General features: G+C 41.1%; 12 protein-coding genes across 12 annotated transcripts; 7 read left to right on the top strand and 5 right to left on the bottom strand.

The window, feature by feature from the left end:
* Positions 1 to 484: 484 nt before the first annotated feature.
* CTF13 (Ctf13p) lies at positions 485 to 1,810 on the bottom strand (the record flags this gene model as incomplete). Its single annotated transcript, XM_003648000.1, has 1 exon — positions 485 to 1,810. One exon carries the CDS (start codon positions 1,808 to 1,810, stop codon positions 485 to 487), a length of 1,326 nt encoding a protein of 441 aa, XP_003648048.1.
* A 231-nt stretch (positions 1,811 to 2,041) lies between these two features.
* SLD2 (Sld2p) lies at positions 2,042 to 3,124 on the top strand (the record flags this gene model as incomplete). The annotated part of the gene is made up of 1 exon (XM_003647999.1): positions 2,042 to 3,124. The coding sequence occupies one exon, from the start codon at positions 2,042 to 2,044 to the stop codon at positions 3,122 to 3,124; it is 1,083 nt and encodes a 360-aa protein (XP_003648047.1).
* Positions 3,125 to 3,321: 197 nt separating this feature from the next.
* UTP15 (snoRNA-binding rRNA-processing protein UTP15) lies at positions 3,322 to 4,875 on the bottom strand (the record flags this gene model as incomplete). The annotated part of the gene is made up of 1 exon (XM_003647998.1): positions 3,322 to 4,875. The coding sequence occupies one exon, from the start codon at positions 4,873 to 4,875 to the stop codon at positions 3,322 to 3,324; it is 1,554 nt and encodes a 517-aa protein (XP_003648046.1).
* An 878-nt stretch (positions 4,876 to 5,753) lies between these two features.
* AIP1 (Aip1p) lies at positions 5,754 to 7,574 on the top strand (the record flags this gene model as incomplete). Its single annotated transcript, XM_003647997.1, has 1 exon — positions 5,754 to 7,574. The coding sequence occupies one exon, from the start codon at positions 5,754 to 5,756 to the stop codon at positions 7,572 to 7,574; it is 1,821 nt and encodes a 606-aa protein (XP_003648045.1).
* Positions 7,575 to 7,913: 339 nt separating this feature from the next.
* NPL6 (Npl6p) lies at positions 7,914 to 9,371 on the top strand (the record flags this gene model as incomplete). Its single annotated transcript, XM_003647996.1, has 1 exon — positions 7,914 to 9,371. One exon carries the CDS (start codon positions 7,914 to 7,916, stop codon positions 9,369 to 9,371), a length of 1,458 nt encoding a protein of 485 aa, XP_003648044.1.
* Positions 9,372 to 9,788: 417 nt separating this feature from the next.
* YTA12 (m-AAA protease subunit YTA12) lies at positions 9,789 to 12,203 on the top strand (the record flags this gene model as incomplete). Its single annotated transcript, XM_003647995.1, has 1 exon — positions 9,789 to 12,203. The coding sequence occupies one exon, from the start codon at positions 9,789 to 9,791 to the stop codon at positions 12,201 to 12,203; it is 2,415 nt and encodes an 804-aa protein (XP_003648043.1).
* A 623-nt stretch (positions 12,204 to 12,826) lies between these two features.
* VBA1 (Vba1p) lies at positions 12,827 to 14,518 on the top strand (the record flags this gene model as incomplete). Its single annotated transcript, XM_003647994.1, has 1 exon — positions 12,827 to 14,518. One exon carries the CDS (start codon positions 12,827 to 12,829, stop codon positions 14,516 to 14,518), a length of 1,692 nt encoding a protein of 563 aa, XP_003648042.1.
* A 99-nt stretch (positions 14,519 to 14,617) lies between these two features.
* Positions 14,618 to 15,487, bottom strand: PDL32 (putative ADP-ribose 1''-phosphate phosphatase; the record flags this gene model as incomplete). The annotated part of the gene is made up of 1 exon (XM_003647993.1): positions 14,618 to 15,487. One exon carries the CDS (start codon positions 15,485 to 15,487, stop codon positions 14,618 to 14,620), a length of 870 nt encoding a protein of 289 aa, XP_003648041.1.
* Positions 15,488 to 16,169: 682 nt separating this feature from the next.
* AAT1 (aspartate transaminase AAT1) lies at positions 16,170 to 17,468 on the top strand (the record flags this gene model as incomplete). The annotated part of the gene is made up of 1 exon (XM_003647992.1): positions 16,170 to 17,468. One exon carries the CDS (start codon positions 16,170 to 16,172, stop codon positions 17,466 to 17,468), a length of 1,299 nt encoding a protein of 432 aa, XP_003648040.1.
* Positions 17,469 to 17,747: 279 nt separating this feature from the next.
* Ecym_7396 (uncharacterized protein) lies at positions 17,748 to 20,225 on the bottom strand (the record flags this gene model as incomplete). Its single annotated transcript, XM_003647991.1, has 1 exon — positions 17,748 to 20,225. The coding sequence occupies one exon, from the start codon at positions 20,223 to 20,225 to the stop codon at positions 17,748 to 17,750; it is 2,478 nt and encodes an 825-aa protein (XP_003648039.1).
* A 629-nt stretch (positions 20,226 to 20,854) lies between these two features.
* Positions 20,855 to 23,005, bottom strand: GFA1 (glutamine--fructose-6-phosphate transaminase (isomerizing) GFA1; the record flags this gene model as incomplete). Its single annotated transcript, XM_003647990.1, has 1 exon — positions 20,855 to 23,005. One exon carries the CDS (start codon positions 23,003 to 23,005, stop codon positions 20,855 to 20,857), a length of 2,151 nt encoding a protein of 716 aa, XP_003648038.1.
* Positions 23,006 to 23,698: 693 nt separating this feature from the next.
* On the top strand, positions 23,699 to 24,115 carry Ecym_7394 (uncharacterized protein; the record flags this gene model as incomplete). The annotated part of the gene is made up of 1 exon (XM_003647989.1): positions 23,699 to 24,115. One exon carries the CDS (start codon positions 23,699 to 23,701, stop codon positions 24,113 to 24,115), a length of 417 nt encoding a protein of 138 aa, XP_003648037.1.
* Positions 24,116 to 24,117: the final 2 nt, after the last annotated feature.

The following is a 24,117-nucleotide window of genomic DNA, read 5'->3' as shown; positions in this document are numbered from 1 at the left end:
TACGTTGTTTTTATGAGTTACGAAGATACTGATCTATTATTATTATTATTATTATTATTATTATTATTATTATTATTATTATTATTATTATTATTATTATTATTATTATTATTATTATTATTATTATTATTATTATTATTATTATTATTATTGTTTACCTTGTTGACCACTTATATCAGGGTCTGGGCTAAGGAAAAGAATTTCCCAATTGTGTCTTTCTGTGACATATTTGCATTCTACACCTCCATTTATTATATTCCAAGTAGTCATTCCCTAGACCTATTAATATTCTTACCTAAATTTGTGCCATTTACGTACCAGCGCAACAAAAGACATGAATATAATATATATATATTATCTATATGAATATATTTATCATGGATATTGTTTCGGAGCGGGAGAAGCTTATATATAGTCCAATGGTATCTTTAATGTTGCAGAAGGTTTCTGGCTTTTTTTCTATTATCGTCATCATCAATTATCATCAGACTACCATTAGCTCAACAGGTCCACATGCAAATGTTTTAAGCCGTCTATTGTGGTACAACCTACCAGGAACTACTAATTTGCCTATAAATTGACCCACATATTGTAAGACAAGGTGGTTTATGTTCTGAAATTTTGGTAATAGTAAATTTTCCATTTTAAAATATACCTCTTGTTCAATGACCAACCGATTCACAAGTCGCACTTTTCTACGTTCAAACCCTGCATTGCATTCATTATTCTTCTCATCTAGATTCATGCCAGCTTGATAGGAAGTTAAGTCATGCCTTTCTATAATTATGTTGTCTGATGTTTGAACCATTTTTTCCAATTCTTGAAACTCCCACCACTTTAGAATTTGAACATTCTTGAGTATCAAACAGCGCAAGTTTTTTGGCATCAAAAATCCGTTCAAATCAACTATCCCTGTAAGGTGCTGTAGTCTTATCGTGACGCAATTTTCCCACTTTGTAAGATCGCATGTTGGAATACCGTTATATAGCCCGGTGATGTGTAGTTCACGTATACGTTTACGCACGCTATACCCGATGGTGGTTCCGGGGTTATCTCTACTGCCCTTCAAGTTAACCAGCTTTCCGAATAACAACTTGGAACGGATTTTAACACACCTCAAGTACCTAAATGCATCCAACTGCGACACCACATAGTTAATGACATCGCCAGTTTGCTCTTGTGCAATGAACTCCTCTTGTGTTAGGGTCACTGATCTAACAGAGTCTAACAGCTCCTGGTTTCGCACCAAGCCCAGTAAAAGCTTTTTTATCTCCCCTACAACACCCGTATCCAGATGCATAGCTGTCCACGACTTCTCTACCTCATTCATGGTATCAATATCACCTCTGTAGCTTGGTACCGCTCCAAACGGAGGAGACAAAACCCAACGACGATACTCCTCAACATTATACCACACCTGCAGCATATCATCACGGCTATCAAAAACTCCAATATGCGCTACTCCATCATCCAAATCTATCCAATGCAACTTCGTAAGTCCAGATTCATATTGATGGTTCAATCTTAAGTAGTCTAATACCACACAATCATAACGAAGCCATGAAGAATACCGTACCCAACTGTTTATAAAGTACGGTATATATTCATAGTGGGCTATATAACCCCTAAAACGTTCAATTTGAAGCTCTGACTGTTCTGTATTATAGTTTTCAATCTTCGATGATGGTAATAAAACGGCAGACGACGACGACGACAAAGGATCTAATAATGTGAAATGGCCATTTAATTGCTTGTAAACTTCAAGCCGTGTATCAATTGGAAGGGACAGAAATTGCTGGACGTCGAACATGCTTCTGTATTATTGCACTTTGCTAGAACCATCTTGGTTTAAACTCTTTTAACTATCTGTTTCAATATGTTGAAAGGTATTAAGAAGGTTTACCAAAATTTTGACACGAAACGCGCTGCCTTTTAATTTCATTAAAATACTCGAATTGAGTTTGAGTTCCTAACGAACACAAAGCTCTGCGATGAAGCCAGAATTATTTGTCAAGTATCTACGTTTGATCTCTGACTAATAATGCATCAATTTTCTAGTGGATACACTGAAGAACTGAAGGTTCAATTGAAAAGATGGGAGCATCAGTTTCTAAAGCAAAACGGGAGATCGCCTATTAAGGAAGACATCAGAGCTCATCCAGATATTAAAAATAAATACAAGCAATATGCTAAATTGAAACATTATCAGGCGAAGAAACCAAAACTGACCAGATCGCCAAGTAAGGTTTCACATCTGACACCTCAGAAGCGTGTAGACGCCGAGTTAGGGCCAACGCCTCAGATATATGGTAAAGTGCTGAGTTTATTTGAGATGAACATATCACCAAGAGCAAATGTTGTGATTGCAGCTCCGTCTCCTACTAAAAATGAAGCTGTTGCTGAAACGCTGATAGGGACTGTACAGTTGGAGGAAGCGCAATCAGTGAAAAGACAATTGACTTTTTCGATGACACCTACTTCATCCCCGGTTAAAAGTCCATCTTTAGGAACAACTATGCCTAGGTTGCCATCCCCTGATAGCTCCAGGGATAGCGGCTATTATGGACCCAATTCTCCAGTAAAGTTTGACAATGATCTTACGCTAAAGTTATCAAAAACACCCGTACGATTGAAGGCTTCACAACCTATCACCTGTGGAAGTCCTTCGCCATTGCTAAAGAAGCCGGCTAAAAGCTTGTCCCAATTGGCGAAGGAGCATCAGGAAATATTGCATGAGATGAGTGCAGCAAACCAGGATGGCGTCGTACGCAATCTGGGTGATATCTTAGAGCAGAAGGCGAAGGATGATAATTGTAGCACGGTAGATAATCTGAATTATGCCAAGAAAAGGAGAAGAAACGTAATACGACCTGCTTTACAAACGATTGATGAGGAGATACAACCGAAGAGGAATATCCATGAACAGTTAGCCAAATTGAAGCAAAAAGCGTTAAATGAGTTCAATGGCGTAGAATCCGATACGAGTAGCGATGATGGGGACACGAAGATAGTTGAAAAGAAACCCAAATCAAATAGGAAAAGGAAGTATAATACAGTCACCAACAACTTCAGAAGGCTCAAGTTGCCCACTAAGAATCGTAATACCAAATGGAGACGTAGATAGCATTCGAATTATGTGTAGCATGTCATAAAAACATAGAAAAAATTACTTCCCATTTATTATTACTTCGAATGTTTCTCTATGAACTACACTACTACTACTACTACTACTACTACTACTACTACTACTACTACTAACAGTACTTAATGCCACGAAAAATACTGGTTATGATACACGGGAGCATACTGAGAACAAACAAACTAGTTAGTTAACAGTTGAAGCATGCCTTCAATCTTTTGTGCCTCCTTAGCTTTATGAATTTCCTGTCTCACTTTATTTTTTACCGCGATAATCATTTCCTCCAAAACAGGAGATTTCTCAATCATATTTCCGTATAATTCTAAAACCACAGCAATCCAGTCTGCTACTACTGGTGCACTTCTCGTGTCTTCTAGACCTTTCAAGCACCAATTCAATAATGGCTCTAACGAAGTCTCATCTCTACCATACAATGCAACACGGATTTTTCCGCGCTTCCGCAGTTCCTGTAAAACTGTCAATGTCAGCTCTTTGGCCATACCTGGAATAAATGCACTATCCAACGCCTCAGCCCATTTAAACTTGTTTAAATTCTTTTCGAATAGACGTAACCTTGGTTGTTGTTTGGGCTTGTCCTTATGAATAATATGCTCATCGTCTCCCTTGTACTCGGATCCTCTCATCATTCTCTGAAAGCTGTTGCTCTTTTGTGATTTCCCCATGACCAAATCTGCTCCCTTGTCATCGCCATCTATCACCGCTGCTTTGGATCTCTTCTTAGTTCTTATAGCCAGTAAACCAGATGATAAGCCCGCCACCAAATGCTTGTTGCCTTGAACATCGCCTGGCGATAATGCACAGCTTAATACTGCACTACTAAACTTCCAGCCAAACTTGACTTTGAAACCATCCAATGGATCAAATACCTTCACATGTCCATCTAAGGATGAAGCCAACAAACAAGAATCCATTGCAGCATCAGAAGGCATATTTACGTAATTTAAGCATGTAACAGTCTTGGCAAAGTTACCACGCGAATACAAAAGCTTGTTGCCAGTAAGATCCCATACCTTGAACTTACTCCCACCACAAGATATCAACTGAGTCTGCGACATAGATATTGTGTCCTCGATTGGCATGCCATGATTCAACGTTGTCACTGGCTGCGACGACTCCATTCTAGTATCGTATAATCTAATAACACCATCGTAAGAACCGGAAACAACCATATGTGGAGTGCCCGGTAAGAAACAAATAGACCGTACATAATCTGACGCACCTGTAAGCTCCAAAATTGGCTGGTATGCATGAGAAATATCCCATAATCTCACTACCCTATCGTCATTGGCAGTCGTCAAACTTTTGCTGTCCATCGGATGAAATTTCGTAACATGTGTCGGATGCGATGATGCCTGGAACGTAACCAGCTGATTTCGAGGATTATAACTATCGTAAATAGAAACCAACCCAGTAGCATCACCAGCTACCAGTAATTTACCATCCTGACGAAATGAAGCAGAATATACTACATCTTTAAACCTAGAAAAAGTCTTGATCACCTGCCTTGTACGGGAAGAAAACACCTGAACCCTAGTAGACGAAGTAACAGCAAAATCATGAGGATGTTGGGGATTGAACGAAATGTGTGTCACTGCATTATGCTCTTTCACAAGCTGTGTAGAAGAATATTGGCGCCAGTATCTTTGTTCCGGAGTCGTTTGCTGTGGAAGCACAGCACTCTTCAGTGGTATCACCCTAGGTCTATCAGAAGACATACTCTCAATTATATCTATGGAACACTTAAACTAAGACCTGTCCTTTAAAAACGTTTAAAAACTATCAAATACGTGATGAGATGAGCATTGTTCTAAATTATCAGCATATAATTAGCGTTTAAAAAGCAGGAACTTGAAAATTTTTTGAGATGTTCGTGTTATATGACATCATCTCTTTGAAGACCTAAACTAATCCCAATAATGCATAATAACTGATGATCTAATGAACCCATTCTGCCTGAAGCGATTCAATCCAGCTAGTATGATAAACAGTGAGATTTTTAAGACTCTTACACTCAAATTACCCCATGTGGCTCCTCTCTGTTCGTTATTTTTAGATTACCTCTTTTTAATGTCGAAATATAAGCACGACAAAATTGATGTTTTAGACCTCGTAAACTTAGTCAGTTAGTGTCCTGCTAAGGAGCTTAGCTACATCTGCTTGTGTTCGGCAATGAATCATATATATGACAGTTTATATCGACTGCACACTTTTAAAATGATTGGGCAACTGTACTTAGTGAATTAACTGATCTGTTCTTGCGATGCCATTTTTGAAGTTGAATTTAGCTTTCCGTCATAAAATGTGTATAGGGTAGAACAGCAGAGTACAGTGAAATATGAAGAATAACTTAGAGATCATAGCATAGAAGTAGAGCAGACGTTTTCCATTGGACGTGGTTTGTAGTTGACTAAAATGGGTTTGAAATGAGCCACGGTAATGGTCCGTAGTTAATGATATTAGGGATGTGGTATAAGGGACATTCGTTGCACATTACTGTTAACTAAACATGAACTACCTATTGACATAACAGATAGAAATTGGAGTTGCAAACTTATTTCAAATAGGTATCTGTGGGTGGATTCAGTGAGTTGATATGAGTTCGATTTATTTAAAGAAGACATTGGTTCCGCTTCCATCGACTACTCGGAACTTCACGACGCATTTGTCGTATGACAGTGAGACTCGTAGTTTGGCTTATAATTCGGGGAAATCAGCTATTATCAGATCATTAGTTGATGATACTGCTATTCAGTTTACAGGGCATGGGAATGCAAATGTTACAGTAGTGCGGTTTTCTCCTTTGAAGGGATCTAATTATTTATGTTCTGGGGATGATTCCGGGAGGGTTATTGTGTGGTACTACAAGCCAGTGGATAGTTTAGGGGTGGTGGAGACTGGGGTTGTGTCAGAATTTAAGGTTTTGTCAGATGCCATAACGGATATTTCGTGGGATTTTGAGGGGAAGCGATTATGTGTGGTTGGAGAAGGCCGTAATACATTTGGTGCGTTTATCTCTTGGGATACGGGTAACTCGTTAGGAGAGGTATCTGGTCACGCCCAGAGGGTCAATGCATGCCATTTTAAGCAGAGCAGGCCTATGAGAGCGATTACTGTGGGCTATGATGGGAAAGCTGTCTTTTACAAGGGGCCTCCTTTCCAGTTTACCAATAGTGATCGGTCCCACCATGATCATGGCAAGTTTATTAGAGATGTTAAATTTTCTCCAGGTACTGGGAAATACTGTGTTAGTGTTGGTAGTGATAGAAAGATTGTTGTCTATGATGGTGTTGATGGGCAGTTCATCAAGTATGTGGAAGATGAGAATGAAGTATGTGGTGGGTTTTTTGCCTTAGCATGGGTCGATGAAGGATCTGAGTCCAATAAGTTCGTTACTGCAAGTGCCGATGGCGTGGTCAGACTTTGGGACGTTGAGTCGAACAAGTTGTTACAAAAATGGAGTCTGGGCAAAGACTTGGCCCAACAGCAAGTTGGTGTTGCTGTAACTGAAGAAAAAGAAATCATCTCGCTTTCATTAGATGGCACCCTTAATGTCTTTAAAATTGGTGAGAAAGAAATTGTTCGAAAGTTGCACGGTCATAACAAGAGCATCACCACGCTTACTTTGAATCCATTGATTACGAGTTCATACGATGGTAAGGTTGTTAAATGGTCCGCAGATGACGTCCCAAGCGTGTATTTCTCCCACTTGAATACTGTGACATCCATTGAAAACGTCGACGGAGAAATCTCCACTGTTTCTTGGGACAAAACCCTAAGAGTTAATGGTGAACTAAAGTTCGAATTCCAAGATCAACCAAAGGAATCGTTTGCACACAACGGTGCAGTATCTGTTGTTACGTCGGATAACAAGTTAATGGTCTTGAACTCATTAACCGGAGTAATTTTGGCGGAGACCAAATTGCACACTCCAGCCGCCGCTGTAACACTGGGGAACAAATATGCAGTCGTCGGTTACGAAGGAAAGAATTCAATTGAAGTGTTTAAAGTATCAGATCTATCTGATAGCTTTACGTTACCCACTGCAATGCGTGCAACACCATCTACATTGTCACTCTCCCCTTCAGAGAAATATTTGGCAGCTGGTGATACCATGGGAAGAATATTGTTGTACGATTTGGAATCTAAAAACGTAAAGACTTCACGCTGGTCGTTCCATAGTGGCAAAATCACCTCAATTTCCTGGAGACCAGACCAGGACGAAGAAGACCACGTTGTTTCTACCTCATTGGATACTCATATGTTCATCTACTCAGTCAAGAAACCAATGAAAGTCATCAAAAAATTGAACGCACACAAAGATGCAGTATGTTTCGTTTGTTGGGAAACTCCTAACACCGTGGTAACCGCAGGTGCTGATGCATGTATCAGGAGGTGGGCAGTGGAGTTTTCTTAAGATCCCTATCTTGGCAAGGACCCTAAAGGTCTGCCTGAAATAGTGAATAGAAAGTAGAAAAAAAAGTTTAAAGCTCTTAAAAGATAACCACGAGAGCTAAAAGTTTAAAAAAACCGGTTCCAATTGTATATTCCATCAACCATGGACCACGGACTATATAATATTTGTTACTAAATAGTGTCTCATTCAACTCTTCATGAACTTATAGTTGTGAGATGTTTATCATGTAGTACGGATTTGAGCGGTTGTTTTCCGAATTCCTGCCAAAAACATCTTCACTTGTCAGTTAACCAGGAATAAAACAAAACAAAGGCTGTTGAGGTTAATATTAAGGCATCCATGTCTCGTCACTCTAAGTCACTTAGAGTTACTTTCAAGGGTAAAGATAATGAAGATGATGTATCGACCCCCAGGAGGTCTCGATTTTCTTCGAAGCCCAGATATATTGTGGACAACGAAGATTTGAGTATGAAAGAGGATGATAAAGATGAAGAATATGAGGAGGAAGAAGAAGAAGACTTGCAGATGGGGCAGGGTGATGCTGAAGAGGAAGAAGAGGAGGAAGACTTGCAAATGGGACAGGGGGATGCCGAAGAAGAAGAAGAAGAAGACGAGGAGGTTGGTGTTGGAGCTGAGGAGGATGAAGAAGAAGGGGAGCATGAAGGCTCCGAGACAAATGAAGGTTCTAAACTGAAGAATGATCCTTCAATAAAACTATCCGATAGTCATAGACTAATGAAGCCAATTCCAACTCGTGGTAGGCCACCTAAGAGAAGGTTTGGTAGAAGTGCTTCTCCAGATTTGTCAAAGGCGGGTGTAGGATTTACCACAAGTATACCAAGTAATAGCAAGCGGCCACGCCTGCCTTACCCTGTGGACGACCAAGGGAGCCCATTACCTGTTGTTAACGACGAATACACACTTCCGGATGATTCCGAGGGGGAGGAAAAGATTACGAAGGATGGGGATTTATTGGGTGGGCGGCAGTTTCTAGTGCGTACGTTCACTCTAACTGGTAGAGGTCAAACCAAGTACATGCTTTCTACAGAACCTGCCCGTGCAGTGGGTTTTCGAGATTCATATCTATTCTTTCAATACCACCCGAACTTATACAAGCTAGTAATATCGCAAGAGGATAGAAACGATTTGATTGACCGTGGTGTTATTCCTTATTCTTATAGAAGCAGGGCAATCGCTCTGGTCACTGCAAGAAGCGTTTACAAGGAATTTGGTGCCAAAATTGTGGTCGATGGTAAGAATATCACTGACGATTACTATGCCGCGAAACTGCGTACTGAAGGAAGGGTTGTTGAAGGAACGTACGCGAGGGAACCACTTGCGAAAGTACCCGGTAGAAGTGTAGATGGCCTAGATTTTTCAATGTCTAACGTGAACCCAGCAAGGATTGCCGTTGAATTTTTTGATAAAAAAAACCACAATATTGCCCCAGGAAGTAATATAAGCGCTACTAATTGGCTGTATCAACATGCAGCTGCATGTAGTAGGTTCAACAGTGATCTATTTTATGACAGAGAGCGCGTCCTGCTAATTGAAAACTTGGGCCTAAGAGACTCATACACCAACACTCTACATCTACCACAATCAACCCAATCTACAAAAGTGCTGGATTTTCGAAAGGTTACTGCCAAAACAGACGATATCGTCTACTCAACCTACATTAGAGACAACGACGTCGCCAGGAGGAAAACCGGCCCTTGCGGATGTTCCATTAGAGTTGTTCGAAGACATTGTCAGCGAAGAGGTAAAAAATGCTATTATACAACAGCAAGAGTTTGAGCGAGCAATATAGTCAAATTGCACTGTATAATAACTTTTAAATATGGTTAGTTGTGTATGTATAATCTTCATTGTATAATATCCTACTGATGCGGGTAATGGAAATATTTTTTCCAAAAGCTTTTTAATTAGGATGTTTAATTCATTCAACCTAAACTTCAACAAAGTTTTAAGGTCAACTGCACACACGTGACTTAAAGTACCAAATACCAAGAGTTATTCAAGGAGCATTTGTATGGTTTACATGTGCTAGCTTTAAGTTTCTAGTGAATTTGGTATTTTAATCTTTATTATCGAGAATTCATCTTCTATATCCAAAAAAGTTAGATATTGCAAAGCATTCTTTCTCGACATTTGCCACTAGGACTGAGGAAGCACAGTTAAAATCCAGAGAAAAGGAACAACTAATCTATCGAAATGCGCTTGCTATTAGGGGCTTGCAGAAACGTCAATACTTGGCGGTTTTCTGGTCGTTTTGGGCACAGGGTTGCTTTTTTACGTGCCTCTTGTCTGATTAATCAACATCAAGGACGATTACTGCACACCTGTCAAACCATCTACGAGAAGAAGAAGAAGGATGAAAGCAATGAATATGACAAGGAATGCACTCAGGAAGAAATGGAGGCACTTAAGAAAGATATATTTCGGCACATAAGGGATGCCAATGCAAGTAAGCCTAGTGATAAAGAAGCCAGCCAAAGGAAAATTACTGAAAGTATTAAGCGGCTCGAAGAGACAATCAAGAAGCAGCAAAGTCAGCAGGAACAAGATACAGAAAGTGAGCCCAGTGCTTTCAAGCAGGCACAAAAAGAGTCTGAGGAGATGTACAGAAAGGCTGCTGATGAAAAGATGAAGCAAAACAAGGATTTCAATGGCATGTTGAACAATCAAAACCCAGCCCCAATGGTTGTTAATATCAATCTTTTTAAAATGGGTCTATTGATGTTGGTTCTATCCTTTATCTTGAGTAGATTTGAAACTTTTGAGCAAAAAAAGGAATTGACATGGCAGGAATTCCGTAAACAGCTATTATTTAATGGCTACGTATCGAAATTGATTGTTATCAACAAGTCATCTGTGAAGGTAATTTTGAATGACAGCGGCAAAAACCATTTACAACACACAGGTATTGACTCTTACTACTTTACTATTGGATCTGTTGAAAGTTTTGAACGTAAAATAAAAGAAGCTCAAGATGAATTGAAAATTTCCGAAGAGTTCAGGATTCCTATCGTATACACTCAGGAGGGAAGCTGGAGTAAAGCTATTTTTCAAATCATGCCCACAGCTCTGTTGATTGCAGGCTTAATCTGGATTAGCACTAGGTCCATGAATTCTGCAGGCGGTGGCCCTGAGGGCATGTTTAATGTTGGCAAATCGAAAGCTCGTAGATTTAATCAAGATACAGCTATCAAGGTAAAATTTAAAGATGTTGCTGGTTGTGATGAGGCAAAAGAGGAAATCATGGAGTTTGTCAGCTTTTTAAAGCAGCCCTCACGTTATGAGAAGATGGGAGCCAAAATCCCAAGAGGAGCCATATTGTCTGGTCCTCCAGGTACTGGTAAGACTTTACTGGCTAAAGCCACCGCTGGTGAAGCAGGAGTTCCCTTTTTCTCAGTTTCCGGCTCTGAATTTGTAGAAATGTTCGTTGGTGTTGGTGCATCAAGGGTTCGTGACCTATTTAAGACTGCAAGAGAGAACGCTCCAGCTATCGTGTTTGTGGACGAAATCGACGCTATTGGTAAGGCTAGGCAAAAAGGCAACTTCTCTGGTGCCAACGATGAAAGGGAAAATACATTAAATCAACTGTTGGTTGAAATGGATGGCTTTACCCCCTCTGATCATGTTGTTGTATTAGCTGGTACCAACAGACCTGATGTACTAGACCAGGCACTGTTAAGGCCGGGAAGATTTGACAGGCACATCAATATTGATAAGCCCGAGTTAGAAGGGCGAAAAGAAATATTCAAGGTCCATCTTTCGAAAATTACCTTGGCCGAGGATATCGTGGATTTAGAAAACAGACTTGCTGCCTTAACACCCGGTTTTTCTGGAGCTGATATAGCCAACGTTTGCAATGAGGCTGCTCTAGTTGCTGCTAGGGGTGATAATTCTTCAGTTAAATTGGAGCATTTTGAACATGCTATCGAAAGAGTTATCGGTGGTGTAGAGCGCAAATCTAAGGTGCTTTCCCCCGAAGAGAAGAAAGTGGTTGCATATCATGAGGCCGGACACGCTATATGTGGTTGGTACCTAGAATATGCGGATCCATTACTAAAGGTTAGTATAATACCCCGTAGTCAGGGCGCCCTAGGATACGCCCAGTACTTACCTGGCGACGTGTACTTGCTCAACCAGCAGCAGCTCATGGACAGGATGACAATGACACTTGGTGGAAGAGTTTCTGAGGAGCTTCATTTGCCAACTGTCAGCAGCGGTGCTTCCGATGATTTCAAGAAAGTAACACGAATGGCCACAGCAATGGTCACCGAATTGGGTATGAGCAATAAAGTTGGATGGGTTAATTACACTCGGAAAAACGAAAGCGATTTGACTAAGCCATTTTCGGAGGAGACAGCTTCCATTGTAGACTCAGAGGTGTATCGTCTTGTAGAGGAGTGCCACGATAGGTGTGCCTCATTATTAAAAGAAAAAGCCCACGAGCTGGAGAAGGTTGCTCAGTTACTTCTCAGGCAAGAAGTATTAACTCGCGAAGATATGATCCGTCTCCTTGGCAAGCGCCCATTCCCGGAAAGAAATGATGCATTTGACAAGTACTTAAATCAAAGGCAACCCGAATCGCCCACCGGGCACCCTACTACCAGTCCTTGAGATAATGCCTTGGGAAAACTCCCTTATCCGAAAAATGACCCAAAGTCTACGAAAGAACACGATACCAAAGGGGGCCTGGGATATAGATCGAACAACGCAGATCTAAACGTGTTCGAAATTATCTCCAATTGTTCCATGATTAGCAGCTGTACGTGAATTACTATGAAAACTCTCGACACTTCCATACCTAAGAACATTTAATCGATGTTACTATGTAATCCTGTAAATAAATGTCTAAAAAAAGAATGCGAATGAATTCCAATTTCGTTTGCATATCCCTAATTGGATGGCTTTCGATGCCTATCTACCATCTTATTATTGACAGGATGGCTGCAAATCCTTAAGCTTTTTATCCGGTATCAGTTCTAACCTCCCGATTCATTAATATGCGACCAAAAATACCACATTCCGAGTACTAATCTTATCCCTAAGGTAAAATAGGCGATGTCAGCAAGATATGGACCATGTTTATTGTTAACATTATACTGCTGCAAAACCAAGGATAAGTACTTGGCAACTAATAAAAACGGCAATTGATTTAGGAGCATCATCTTTATCTTGGTCAGATATCTTTTATAGAGACGAGTTGTTTCAAGATCATATGCTGATAGACATTGTTTAAGATGACAGAGCATAAACACAGTCCTTTCACACCACTTATTAATCACAACAATGTTTCGCACAGCTATACTGAAGAAGGTCAGGATTGTAAGATCTTTGATTCTGATGAATTTGGTAAGCTACAGGAAGTAATGCCAAGACTACCTATGTTATTGTCTTTATGGATGGCAAATTTCTTGGCGTCGATGGATCGTACTATTATTGCAAATATTATGAACAGTGTCACCGAAGAGTTTAAAGAATCTCACAGGATTCAATGGGTAGCAACTAGTTTTCTTTTGACTAGTACAGTTTTTCAGCCGATATATGGAAAGCTGTCTGATGTTACAGGTCGAAGGTTTGTTTTGGTATTGGCATATTCGTTATTTCTGTTAGGATGTTTGGTGACAGCGTATGCGAGAAATATTTGGGAATTTGCATTTGGGAGGGCTATATGTGGGATTGGTGCCGGGGGGATTCCTACGATGTGCGTTATAACGATGGGTGATATGTTTAGTGTCAAGGAACAGAGTATTTATCAGAGCTACGCGCATATTATTTATACTATTGGTGAGGTTTTGGGTGCTCCAATTGGTGGGATAGCTCTTGAAACTGTTGGTTGGAGGGCTATATTTTTGGCACAAGTTCCTGTTTTAACTATTTGCATTTATTTGACACTTTGCGATGATGATCTTGCTCAGCAGCATATACCACCACATGGAGAAAGATTGACATGGAAAAACATATCACGTATGGATTTAAGTGGCTCAATTTTATTGATAATATCCCTTTGTGGAGTTATACTTTTGAGTTCTGCTACTATTATTGAATATTGGATGTGGCTATTAGTGATTGCGTCTGCTGGCCTATTCATAATCAATGAACTATACTGGGTTAGTGAATGTATTATACCATTCAGAAAGTTAAAAGGTGCAATTGGATTAACATCGCTATTATTACTTGTTTCATCTTTCATAGAATATAGTGAGTTATACAGGACACCTTTGTTTCTACAGCTGGTTCAAAATATGTCTACCTCAACAACAGGTGTTGTACTATTATTTAGCAGTGCTGCTTCAGCTGTTGCAACTCTACTATCCGGATGGGTGCTACGGACTACAAGGACCAATCTTGGGGAGGCGTCGTTTAACCACATGTTTGGGAGCATGACACTGCAAGTAGCTGGGCTAACTACTATTTTGGTCCTTATTCATTTCTTAAATCCAGATCAGTCATCTATTCAAGTTACCTCTGAACATCGGCTAGCGCCGTTCATGATGAACAGTGACTCTGCAGTTTGGAAAATCATTTATGTTGCTGCGTTGAGTACTGTGAGCAGTGGCCATGCTGGCTTGTTGGTATCAACACTAACCAGTATTTTCGTTCATACCGAAACCCCAGATCGGGCAATGTTCACTGGGGCATTTTATCTATTCAGATACATTGGTAGTGTTTTGGGAGCATCCACAGCATTATCAGTATATGAAAGTGTTTTATCCAAACGTCTATGGAACTACCTGGACCTCAATAATATGAAAGATTCATATGACGGCTTAATGCATGATTCCAGTTACTTAAGACAGAATTTCACTGGCTCAAGAATTTCGGATCTACTAGATATCTACAAATCTAGTTTTCAAACGTCTTACGTGCCAAACATCAAGCTAGGCGAATTTTCCATAGCCTTGCTTGTGTGGTACCTAATGAAACAATGAACAAATATTGGGCATATCTGCCTCCTATATATAATTAATTATAATTCCGCTATTTAGATCGACTAATTCATAATATGTTAAAAGATATTCTCTACGCACTCAAATACATATATTCATTGGAAGAAGCTTATCTAGCGAACTCGTACGAACATCAAATGCCGATATCTTGTCCCAATTTAGACCTAACTTCTCAGCTTCTACACGACACTTATCAGGAATAAAAGGCCTATATTTTTGATCTAGGAACAACATGATTAACACATTTTTTAGTTCTTGTGAGATCTTACCACCTGCCAAATACAACCGCACTGCAAATGCCATAGAAATAGTCGAGATCTCAGGCGGGATCCCAACATACCCAGTACCTAGCCCGGGTAGGATCAACTCCTCAACGTCTTCGGGAATAGATTCAAGTAAATTCCAAATAACATCGAACACAGTTTGTGCACAAGCCACAATAGACCGACTGGCATCAAACGGAAATATCGGTGTCACGACAGTAGGTGCGTGGATCAAATACTTGAAACCCTTCTTCTCAAACCTCTTACTCAACGGAATAACGCTCGTCTGCCCAACAGGCCTGTACCTGAATCCCAAATGCTCTCTCACATATCCCTCAAACTCTAAACCTCCGAAGAACTCCTGTATCCCCAGATCAAACCCACCCCCTAAATAACCAAAGGAGTTCCCTGGAGAAACTATCGCCCTCCTTACACCAAACCCATCCTCATTATCATCCTTCCCGAACGCTTGATCCAACGCGCAATTTCTCACCTCAACATTGCTGTTTGCTTCAGAGAGCCATCTTCTCCAACCACGGCAAACCCCCACATTCTGATCAACCAAAATAAATTTAAGTCCCATCACCACCACCTCTTCCTCCTGCTCTAACCGCAAGCTATCACTTTCAACCGACCCACCAACATCCTTTGTTCCCATTTCTTCTACCCTAAGTCCTGTCTTTATCATCATCAACCGCCTCACGCTTATCTATCGACTACCACACACTCTTGTTATGAGCTGCTCTTAAAAACTACTACAAACTCTGTGGCACCCCTTCTCAACCCTAACATATGTGCGGAAAACAATTTCCTACATGCATTAGTGACTTCCCTGACTGAAATGTGACATAAGGCTGCATTATTCGATTACTTCATTCGTTGGCACTATGCCAGTAGTTGTTGTTACTTTAAGTAGAAAGGGATCGATCCCCAAGGTTGTCTGCACAGAGATACGATTAGTCATACGGCTGGCTATCTACTCCAGCTTAAACCGATTATTTGGGATAACTAGCTAGGTAGGTGTCGAAATTCTCGAGCAATGACTGCGAGGCAATTAGTGATGAACTAATTCGCTCCTTCAATCTTTTTGTAGTAATTTCTTGAGTTTAACCTTCCCTCGAAGAGCGATGTCGCTACTTTTTAATGCAATTATTTGAAAGTACAATCTATAGGATATACCATAACAGGGTACCCGTGTAGTTTAGGGTTTGTGCCTGGTTTGTTATTGAGGCGTATCTTTGTTGATTGAGGGTTACTGAGTTTTGGGTTCTGTTAGACAGATAATTATTTTAACTCTTAAGTAGACTGATACCTGAGTTTATAAGTGCTATAGTGGGGGAAGACAGGTTAAATTATTGGATCGTTAAGCAATGAAGCATGGATGGAGGCCAAGCTTCGTAGCATCAATTGTGCGGTCATATTACCATACTTTAAGTAGGATTCCTAATGCTTTGCCAGACAAGATATTGGGTTTGACAGAAGTGTTTAACAAGGATACGAATCCTCAGAAGGTTAACTTGACTGTGGGGATATATAGGGATGATTTGGGGCTTGTGACTAATTTTAAATCGGTGGTGCAAGCTCAGAGCATTTTGAGTGCAGATATGGGGATATCTGGAGATTGGTCGTATTTACCAATTGCTGGATGTCCAGAATATAGCACTAGTGTGATGGACTTTTTGTTTAAAGAATCGGTACCACAGGCAAAGAGTTATTTGGAAAGTGATAAGATTAGTTTTGTACAGAGTTTGAGCGGTACTGGGGCGTTGGCCATAGCCACACGGTTTTTAACGTCCTTTATTTCCAAAGTTATTTGGGTTCCTGATCCTTCTTGGGGGAATCATATGAATATCTTTGACAATAATGGGTTCAAAGAGGTGCGGGTTTATAAATACTATAAGGATGGCTCAATAGACATTGATGGGTGGTTAGATCAGCTACGACAGGCCAAGTCGGAGTTTGGTTCACGATACCCTCATTGTATATTGTTACAGGCGTGCTGTCATAATCCGACAGGTGTCGATCCTACACGGACTCAGTGGAAGAAGGCATTGGAAGTGATAAATGAGTTGGGACTGATACCAGTTATCGATATGGCTTACCAGGGTTTAGAATCTGGTGATTTGATTGAAGATGCATATTTATTAAGGATGTGCCTGGAGCATAATTGGCGTAATGGTTTATACATTTGCCAATCGTTTGCCAAAAACATGGGATTATACAGCGAGAGGATAGGATCGCTCAGTGTGATCCATCCTATGGATGAATCAAATACAAAGGCTAAGGCTGATTCTCAGTTAAAAAGGATTGTGAGGGGTGTATATTCATCACCACCGAGTTATGGTTCACGCATAGCGACTCTAGTTCTTAACAATCCAACCTTGAAAGCCCAATGGTTTGAGGACGTGAAGAAGATGACGGACCGGTTGTGGTCTGTAAGAGTCATGTTATATGAAAGACTTAAATGGGATACCTTGATAGATCGAACTACGCAACACGGGATGTTTTATTATTCGGGGTTTTCACCCAAGCAGGTAGATATACTAAGACGTCATCACTCTATATATCTTACTCAAGATGGTAGAATATCGTTAGCTGGGATTAACCGAAGCAACATTGATCATGTGGCCCAGTCTTTCTTGAGTGTGTCGCGTTGTAGGTTAGCTTAAAAGATAGATGTTATAAGTTCATAGAATTAGTGTCATTATAAAATCCTTATGAAGTGGGGATACTGAAGTGTTAGTAAATTACGCATTGTCGACAAAAATTTGAACTACAACCAACGATCAGAAAGTATTAACACACTACCCCTTATCTCAATTCAATTAACCTATAAAAATTTTTAAAAAAAGTGTAAAAACACCATATATATTACAGGAAAACCTCAGGCGACTGCTATTCCTTAACCTTATTCCAAATTATTAAAATGTTTCATTATACTTTATGTATTAAGCCTTCCCATTTCCCTTTCCCTTTTTATCAAATAACTGCTTTATCTTACCACCCAAGCCCGGCTTCTTCGATTCTGATGTGGCCGATTTCCGTGAGGTGACGGAAGAAACTCTAAATTTACGAGTGGGCGACGCCTTTTTAACATCCATGTGCGTTGGTAATGGTGGAGCATCAGATATGTCAAAAGAAGGTCCTCGTGGCTGCGAATGATATTCATTGCTTCGTCTTAGAGCCAAATGATTAATCTTCGCTTCAGATGCCACCGAGCCACTCTGTTGTCCTCCACTAGCCTTGGCGTTATTCTTGGAGTTTCCAGTAGCAATTTTAGACTTCATGGAACCTTTTTGTTTGGACGATTTATTGTGATTTTTGAATAAAGAGAAACCTGCATGACCGGTAGGTGAGTCTCTCTGGCTGCTGGGTTGCGTTGATACACTATTGCTACTAAATGGAGGACTTTCATCTTCATCAGAGTCAGAGTCAGTAAATCGGGATTTCCAACCTTCACCGGTAACAGGGAGGAGGACCTGTTTTGCAGAGGACTCTGCGACAGATGGAGGAAGAGTTTTCAACTTCTGTGAAGAACCAGAATTTTCACGACCATCAGAACTTGCGGGATCCGGCTGCATCCAAGGATCTTCGATTGTACCATTTCTTAGCGATAAATTCTTGAAGCCAAGGTTCTTATTTTGAGGTCTCTCCCGTTCAAAGCTTGATTTTTTAGGTGGCTGTATTGGATATAGGCCACTTGACTCAACCTTCGGCGTTTCCGATTTTGGCTGAGTTGGTTTTTTAGTTGCACTAATTTTTTTTGAAACGGGCCTGCTTTTAGATCTAGCTGGAGGCTCCTGCTTAATTGGACTCAAATTAGTATTATTTTGGCGATTACCTTTCCTTACAGGGAGCTTTTTACCAGGCTCGGATGTCTGCGATCTTCCAGAGTAAATAGAAGATTTATGAACAGCTTCCCTCATCGATGAGGACTTTCTAGACAAATTCTCATTAGATACTCTAGCATTTAACCTGGTGTTCTCCGCTGTCGTTAATGACAAGTACGCACCATTAGCTGCCGGATTATTATAAGTTGTACCTTTATCGTAAAGGTTGACGCTACCTGAACGCGAAGACTTTTTCAAAGCGGATTTCATTGGGTGTGGACTTGCTGAGTGCTCTACCTGGGAACTTTCGAAAACTGAATTAGAATTAGTGCTTGAACTTCTTTTATGATCTACCTGATCAAAATTGGCTGCGCTTTTTAAGTATGGTATAGTCGAGCGTAAACACTGAGCCATAGTTACCCCTGGCTCAATGGAAGATGCACCTTCCGAATGACCTTTAGTTGTATTTACTGATGGTTCTTCATTGCCTTCTCTAGCAGACCTTGTTGTGTGTGTACCTATTGGCGAGGTTTCAGATCGGGTGTGAGACAGAGGCGTGTCAGGTGTTACATATAAATTCTCGTCCAGCACCTGATCGAAATTTCTGCCCATTTTTAATTCTTCATCTGAATGTGGTTGCACAAAAGATCTCTGAACTTCAGCTTCAGCTTTAACAATTTTCTCTTCTAACGTAGCAGCTCTGTCCAAAAGACTAGGAGAAGCTTTCCCTGCATCCTTGCCATTACTTTCGGACGGCTTAAAATTAGTCCCAGAGGAAGTGTCATCCAACTGGTAGGGAACAATATTCTCAACAGCAATACGATTTTCAAAACCTTTGTCTCCTGTTTTCTTTGGACTTGTATGAGATCCGGCGGCAGACTGGCAACCCTTACGGCAACTGGGTGGCGATCCAGTCATGGCATCGTGATATTCCGATGGCTTACAATCAACGTTCGTGTCAGAGGCCGGTTCATTACTGCTAATAGAGCTCCTCGTTAAAGTGGACTGCTTTAGTGGTGAGCCTTGCCTTATCGTACCCAATTTCTTTTGTAGCAACTGCCGATTAGATGTCGACCCATTGCGTAGCGATGAAGGCTTCTGCAAAGACCCACTACTCGCAGTTATTGAAGATTTTGACACTGCAGGGACCATGACTTTCACCAGCCCGCGAGGACTTGGGATATATTTGGCAACCATCCGACCCCCCTGCTCCGACCCTCCTATGTGAATACCCTGCGGAACTTCTTTCAACACACCTGCAACTTCCACACCTCCAAACTCCTTAAATTGCACATCTGTATCTAGACACTCAGAGTACCTTCTCAACAATTTCGCCTTGCTGCCACCCCCACGCCTACTTACATTAGACATACTCTTCAGCCTCGTTGAAGGACTTCCCACCAAGCCAGACTGAGCCCCACTTCCTACAGTCCGTGGAAGAGCCTTCCCCCTACTTATACTATTATAACGAGGCAGCATAGACCCATCGATCGAAGTACCAGAAGAATTCATCGCTTTGGCAATCGCAGACGCTGCGGCCATTGCGCCTGCATCTACCTCTTTCGTCTCCCGAACCTTCCTGCTTTTATGGAACATCCTACTTGACACTTATTTGTCCTCTAACCACTTGAACGTATGGTAAAATAACTCACAAACCCTACCACACCTATCTAACAACCCGCCAACCTTTGGTTATGACTTTAACATATCTTTGAGAGACCAATTCAAGGCTAAATTAAGGCTTAGGAAATTCACTTTTGGATTTTTTGCTGTCGAAAGTTTCACGTCGCTACGGACGACAGTGACGAAAGAGCGAAACCTGCGAACATGGGGACCAAAAGATGAGATCTAGACCACAAATAGAGCGATATTAGCTGTCTGATGGTGTTTCTCAAGGGGCAGCGATATGGAGGAATATATGTGGGAGGTTTCGGGAAAATTTGGCCGGACAGCGAGGGCCCGTGAGAGAGATAATAAGCGTTGTTGTATAAATATTAAAATCAATGAGTTAAATACTACTACTATAATAAAACTGGTATAGCAAGAAACGATGATTTCGGATTCTTGTTTATAATGAGAGCACTGGTGGGTTTGCAAGTGACGCCGGGGGGCAGGGATAGTGGGCTGTACGATGTTTGTTTAGTGTGTATTTTTTATTTTTATATATCATATTTTTAAGGAAGACTGTGTGCGCTGCTGCTGACTGGCGCTGGCAGCGAAGAAGTTCATTCAACGGTAACAGATTTGGCCAAATTCCTTGGGAAATCAACATCAATGCCGTTATTAACGGCTAACCAGTACGCTGTTAGCTGCAAGGGTATAATGTTTAGTAGACCTTGTAGGCAGTCTACGGTTAGGGGGACTTCTAGTGTTACCAAGTTGCTGGATGCTGCTTTTTTGGTCCATACATCATCGTTTTCATTACAAATGATGATTGGGCGGCCCTTTCTAGCAGTAACTTGCTCGATGGAGGAGACGACTTTGGGGAATAAGGAGTCTCTAGTTCCAAATGCGATGATAGGAAGATGTTCATCAACCAAGGCTAAGACACCATGTTTTAACTCGCCTGCTAAGACACCTTCGGAATGCATGTAGGAAATTTCCTTAATCTTGAGGGCACCTTCCAAAGCTGAGGCAAATTGGTAACCTCTACCTAATAGCAACAAAGATTTTTGGTTGCAGAGTTCATTTTCACATAGCTGTTTGATTTGGCGTTCAAGTTGTAACACTTCTTTAATTTGATCTGGGATTTTCTTCAAACCCTGAATGATTTCTTTTCTCCTTTCTATTCTAGAGACCCTATCATCAGATAAAGACAAGGCCAACATTACCAAAGCGATATATTGCGAGGTGTAAGCTTTCGTAGATGCAACGCCAATTTCTGGACCGGCATTGATATGCACACCACAGTGCGTGACTCTAGAAATAGAAGAACCAACGCTATTTACTATACCGACGGTCAAAGCACCTCTTTCGATACAATAGTTCAAAGCCAACATGGTGTCCGCGGTTTCTCCAGATTGGGATACAAAGATGCAAACATCGTCTCTGAACACGGGGCATCGTCTATCCATAAAGTCGGAAGCCAACTCAATACTAACTGGAATCTCAGAGAGCTCTTCGAAAATCGCTCTAGTAGCCAGACAGGAGTGGTAGGATGTACCACAGGCAATCATAGTTAAGCGGCGGGCATTCCTAATAGCAGGCAACCAAGACTTCAAACCACCAAGCATGACGGTATTGTTTTCAAAGTCGATCCTACCTCTCATTGTGTTCAAAGTAGACTCTGGTTGTTCGAAAATTTCCTTTTGCATAAAATGCTTGTATGGGCCCTTCATGATTTGGGCCAATTCCATCTCTAGCGTTTGGATGGATCTTGTAGCCGAGGCACCAACCTCTCTCCTAGACCTGTGGATATGTAGCTCACCATCGTAGATGTGCGCAATATCATCGTCCTCCAAGAACAAAACCTTCTTGGTGTGCTTTATAACAGAGGCAGCATCAGAAGACAAAAAGAACTCCACTGGGTTAGGCACCCCATCTTCAGAAAGGAACGCTCTGGATTGCGAATGTCTCAAACCAGATTCATTTCCCGTCGTAAGCGGGAACAAATTAGCATGCCCGTCCCCATTAGCCTTATGGTGATCGTTATGACGATTGTTACTGTCACCATTATTAGAAGACAATGGCACTTCTGCCGCCTTATTAGTGTCAGGAAACTCAACATCAACAAAATCCACCTTCAACCGCCTCTCAGACTTAACACCTATCAACAAGGGCGACCCCTTACGCGTAGCAATCACCTCCCCGGGATACCGAGAAGACCGACATAGCAACCCATACGACCCCTCCAACTCCAACAACACCTGTTTCGACAACTCGTGGAAATCAAGCTCATGCCCATTTTTCAAATTCGTATGGTACAAATGCTTAAACAACTTTGCAATGCACTCTGTGTCCGTATCAGACTCAAACTCATATCCCTTATTAACTAGAAGAGTCTTCAACTCCCTGAAATTCGTGATTATACCATTATGCACAATAACAAACTCATTCCCATCATCTGATCTTTGCGGATGACAGTTCACCTGTCTAGGCTGCCCGTGCGTGGCCCACCGCGTATGCGCTATGCCACAATGAGAAACAAACCTGACATCCCGCCGCGGCTGCATATCATCAATCTCTTTCTGCAACGCCAAAACCTTGCCAATCTGCTTGAAGATAAACGTCTCATCTGCTTCATCCCCATCAATCGCAATACCAGTAGAATCATACCCACGATACTCTAACCTCTGAAGACCCTCCACTAAAGTCTCTATGATCTCCCCCCGACTCTTCTCAACCAAAAAATTGCAATAACCAAAAATACCACACATTATTATCAATCGGTACCTCTGCCTTCACTGCTTTCACTGCTTTCACTGCTTTTCTTCCTCTCTGTATTCTGTGTCTCTGTATATATATATATATATATATTTCTCAAATTCGCTTTACGATGATATATCAACTTCCTTCTTGTTCCTCTCTTTATACTCAGAACAAAAACCAATAATCCCCAAGCAAAAGTATTAATGTGATGATAATACTGTCTCTTTGGTGTGTCTCTTTCTACCGATGCTCCCGATAGAACTGCGAATACTGCGTGCCTGCTTGCTGTAGATGATCGTACCAGCTATTAATATAGTACTAAAAAACCTCTTTGCAATATATATATATATTCTCTTGTTATAATATCTTAGAGTATTACAATGCTGGTGACACCCACAATGGAAACTCTATACAAAAACCCAACCGATATCGTAGAAAACCCTGAGAGAGAAACCCAACCTTTTTGAATAAGCATAAATATATATAGAATATATACAAAAATCGGTCTTTCATTAGTCAAGGCAGAAATCCTACGTGGTGTTTCTGATTTTGTGTTTCTTGCTCTATCTACGATGGAATAGTCGTTTCTCTCGGTATGTGGAGGGTCATTATGGAGGATATTTCTTTTTTGGGGTGGTTTGCTGGCTTTTTCTTAGAGATCTAGTAGTTAGGATGTTTAATTAGGATAATTTACAAAAGCAATGGGGGATAGTGGTTGTAAGAAGGTTCGTCAAAGGCGTTTTCGAGTGCCTGTAGTGCCCCTAGCGTTTCTCTGCATGATGCGCTGGGGGCGGCATGAGGGGGGACGTTGGCGAAGTTTAGTTCGAGATAGTCTGGAGGAGACGATAAGTAGGTGCAAGAATTTATATTTTGTAGAAGACGATTTTGCTGGTACGGTTGAATGGGCGTGGAGGCTCGAAGAAGAAACGGTTATGATATGTGTAAAGGCACTTTTAGGAAGTTTGTTTCACCAGAGCAGGGTTAGCGATGGGGTGACGGAAACGACGGACAGCTCCGTTTCTGTGAAGGAAAAGTTGACATGTAGCCGACCATGGGAAGGGCCTGGGTGGGATGGGGGCAGCGTGGGATGGATCGGTTATGAGGGGAGTTTGGTATAAAG

The sequence above is a fragment of the Eremothecium cymbalariae genome, chromosome 7, assembly GCF_000235365.1.
Source record: "Eremothecium cymbalariae DBVPG#7215 chromosome 7, complete sequence".
Lineage (NCBI taxonomy): Eukaryota > Fungi > Ascomycota > Saccharomycetes > Saccharomycetales > Saccharomycetaceae > Eremothecium > Eremothecium cymbalariae.
Note: the sequence above shows the minus strand (reverse complement) of the source record. Positions and strands in the feature narration are given on the sequence as shown.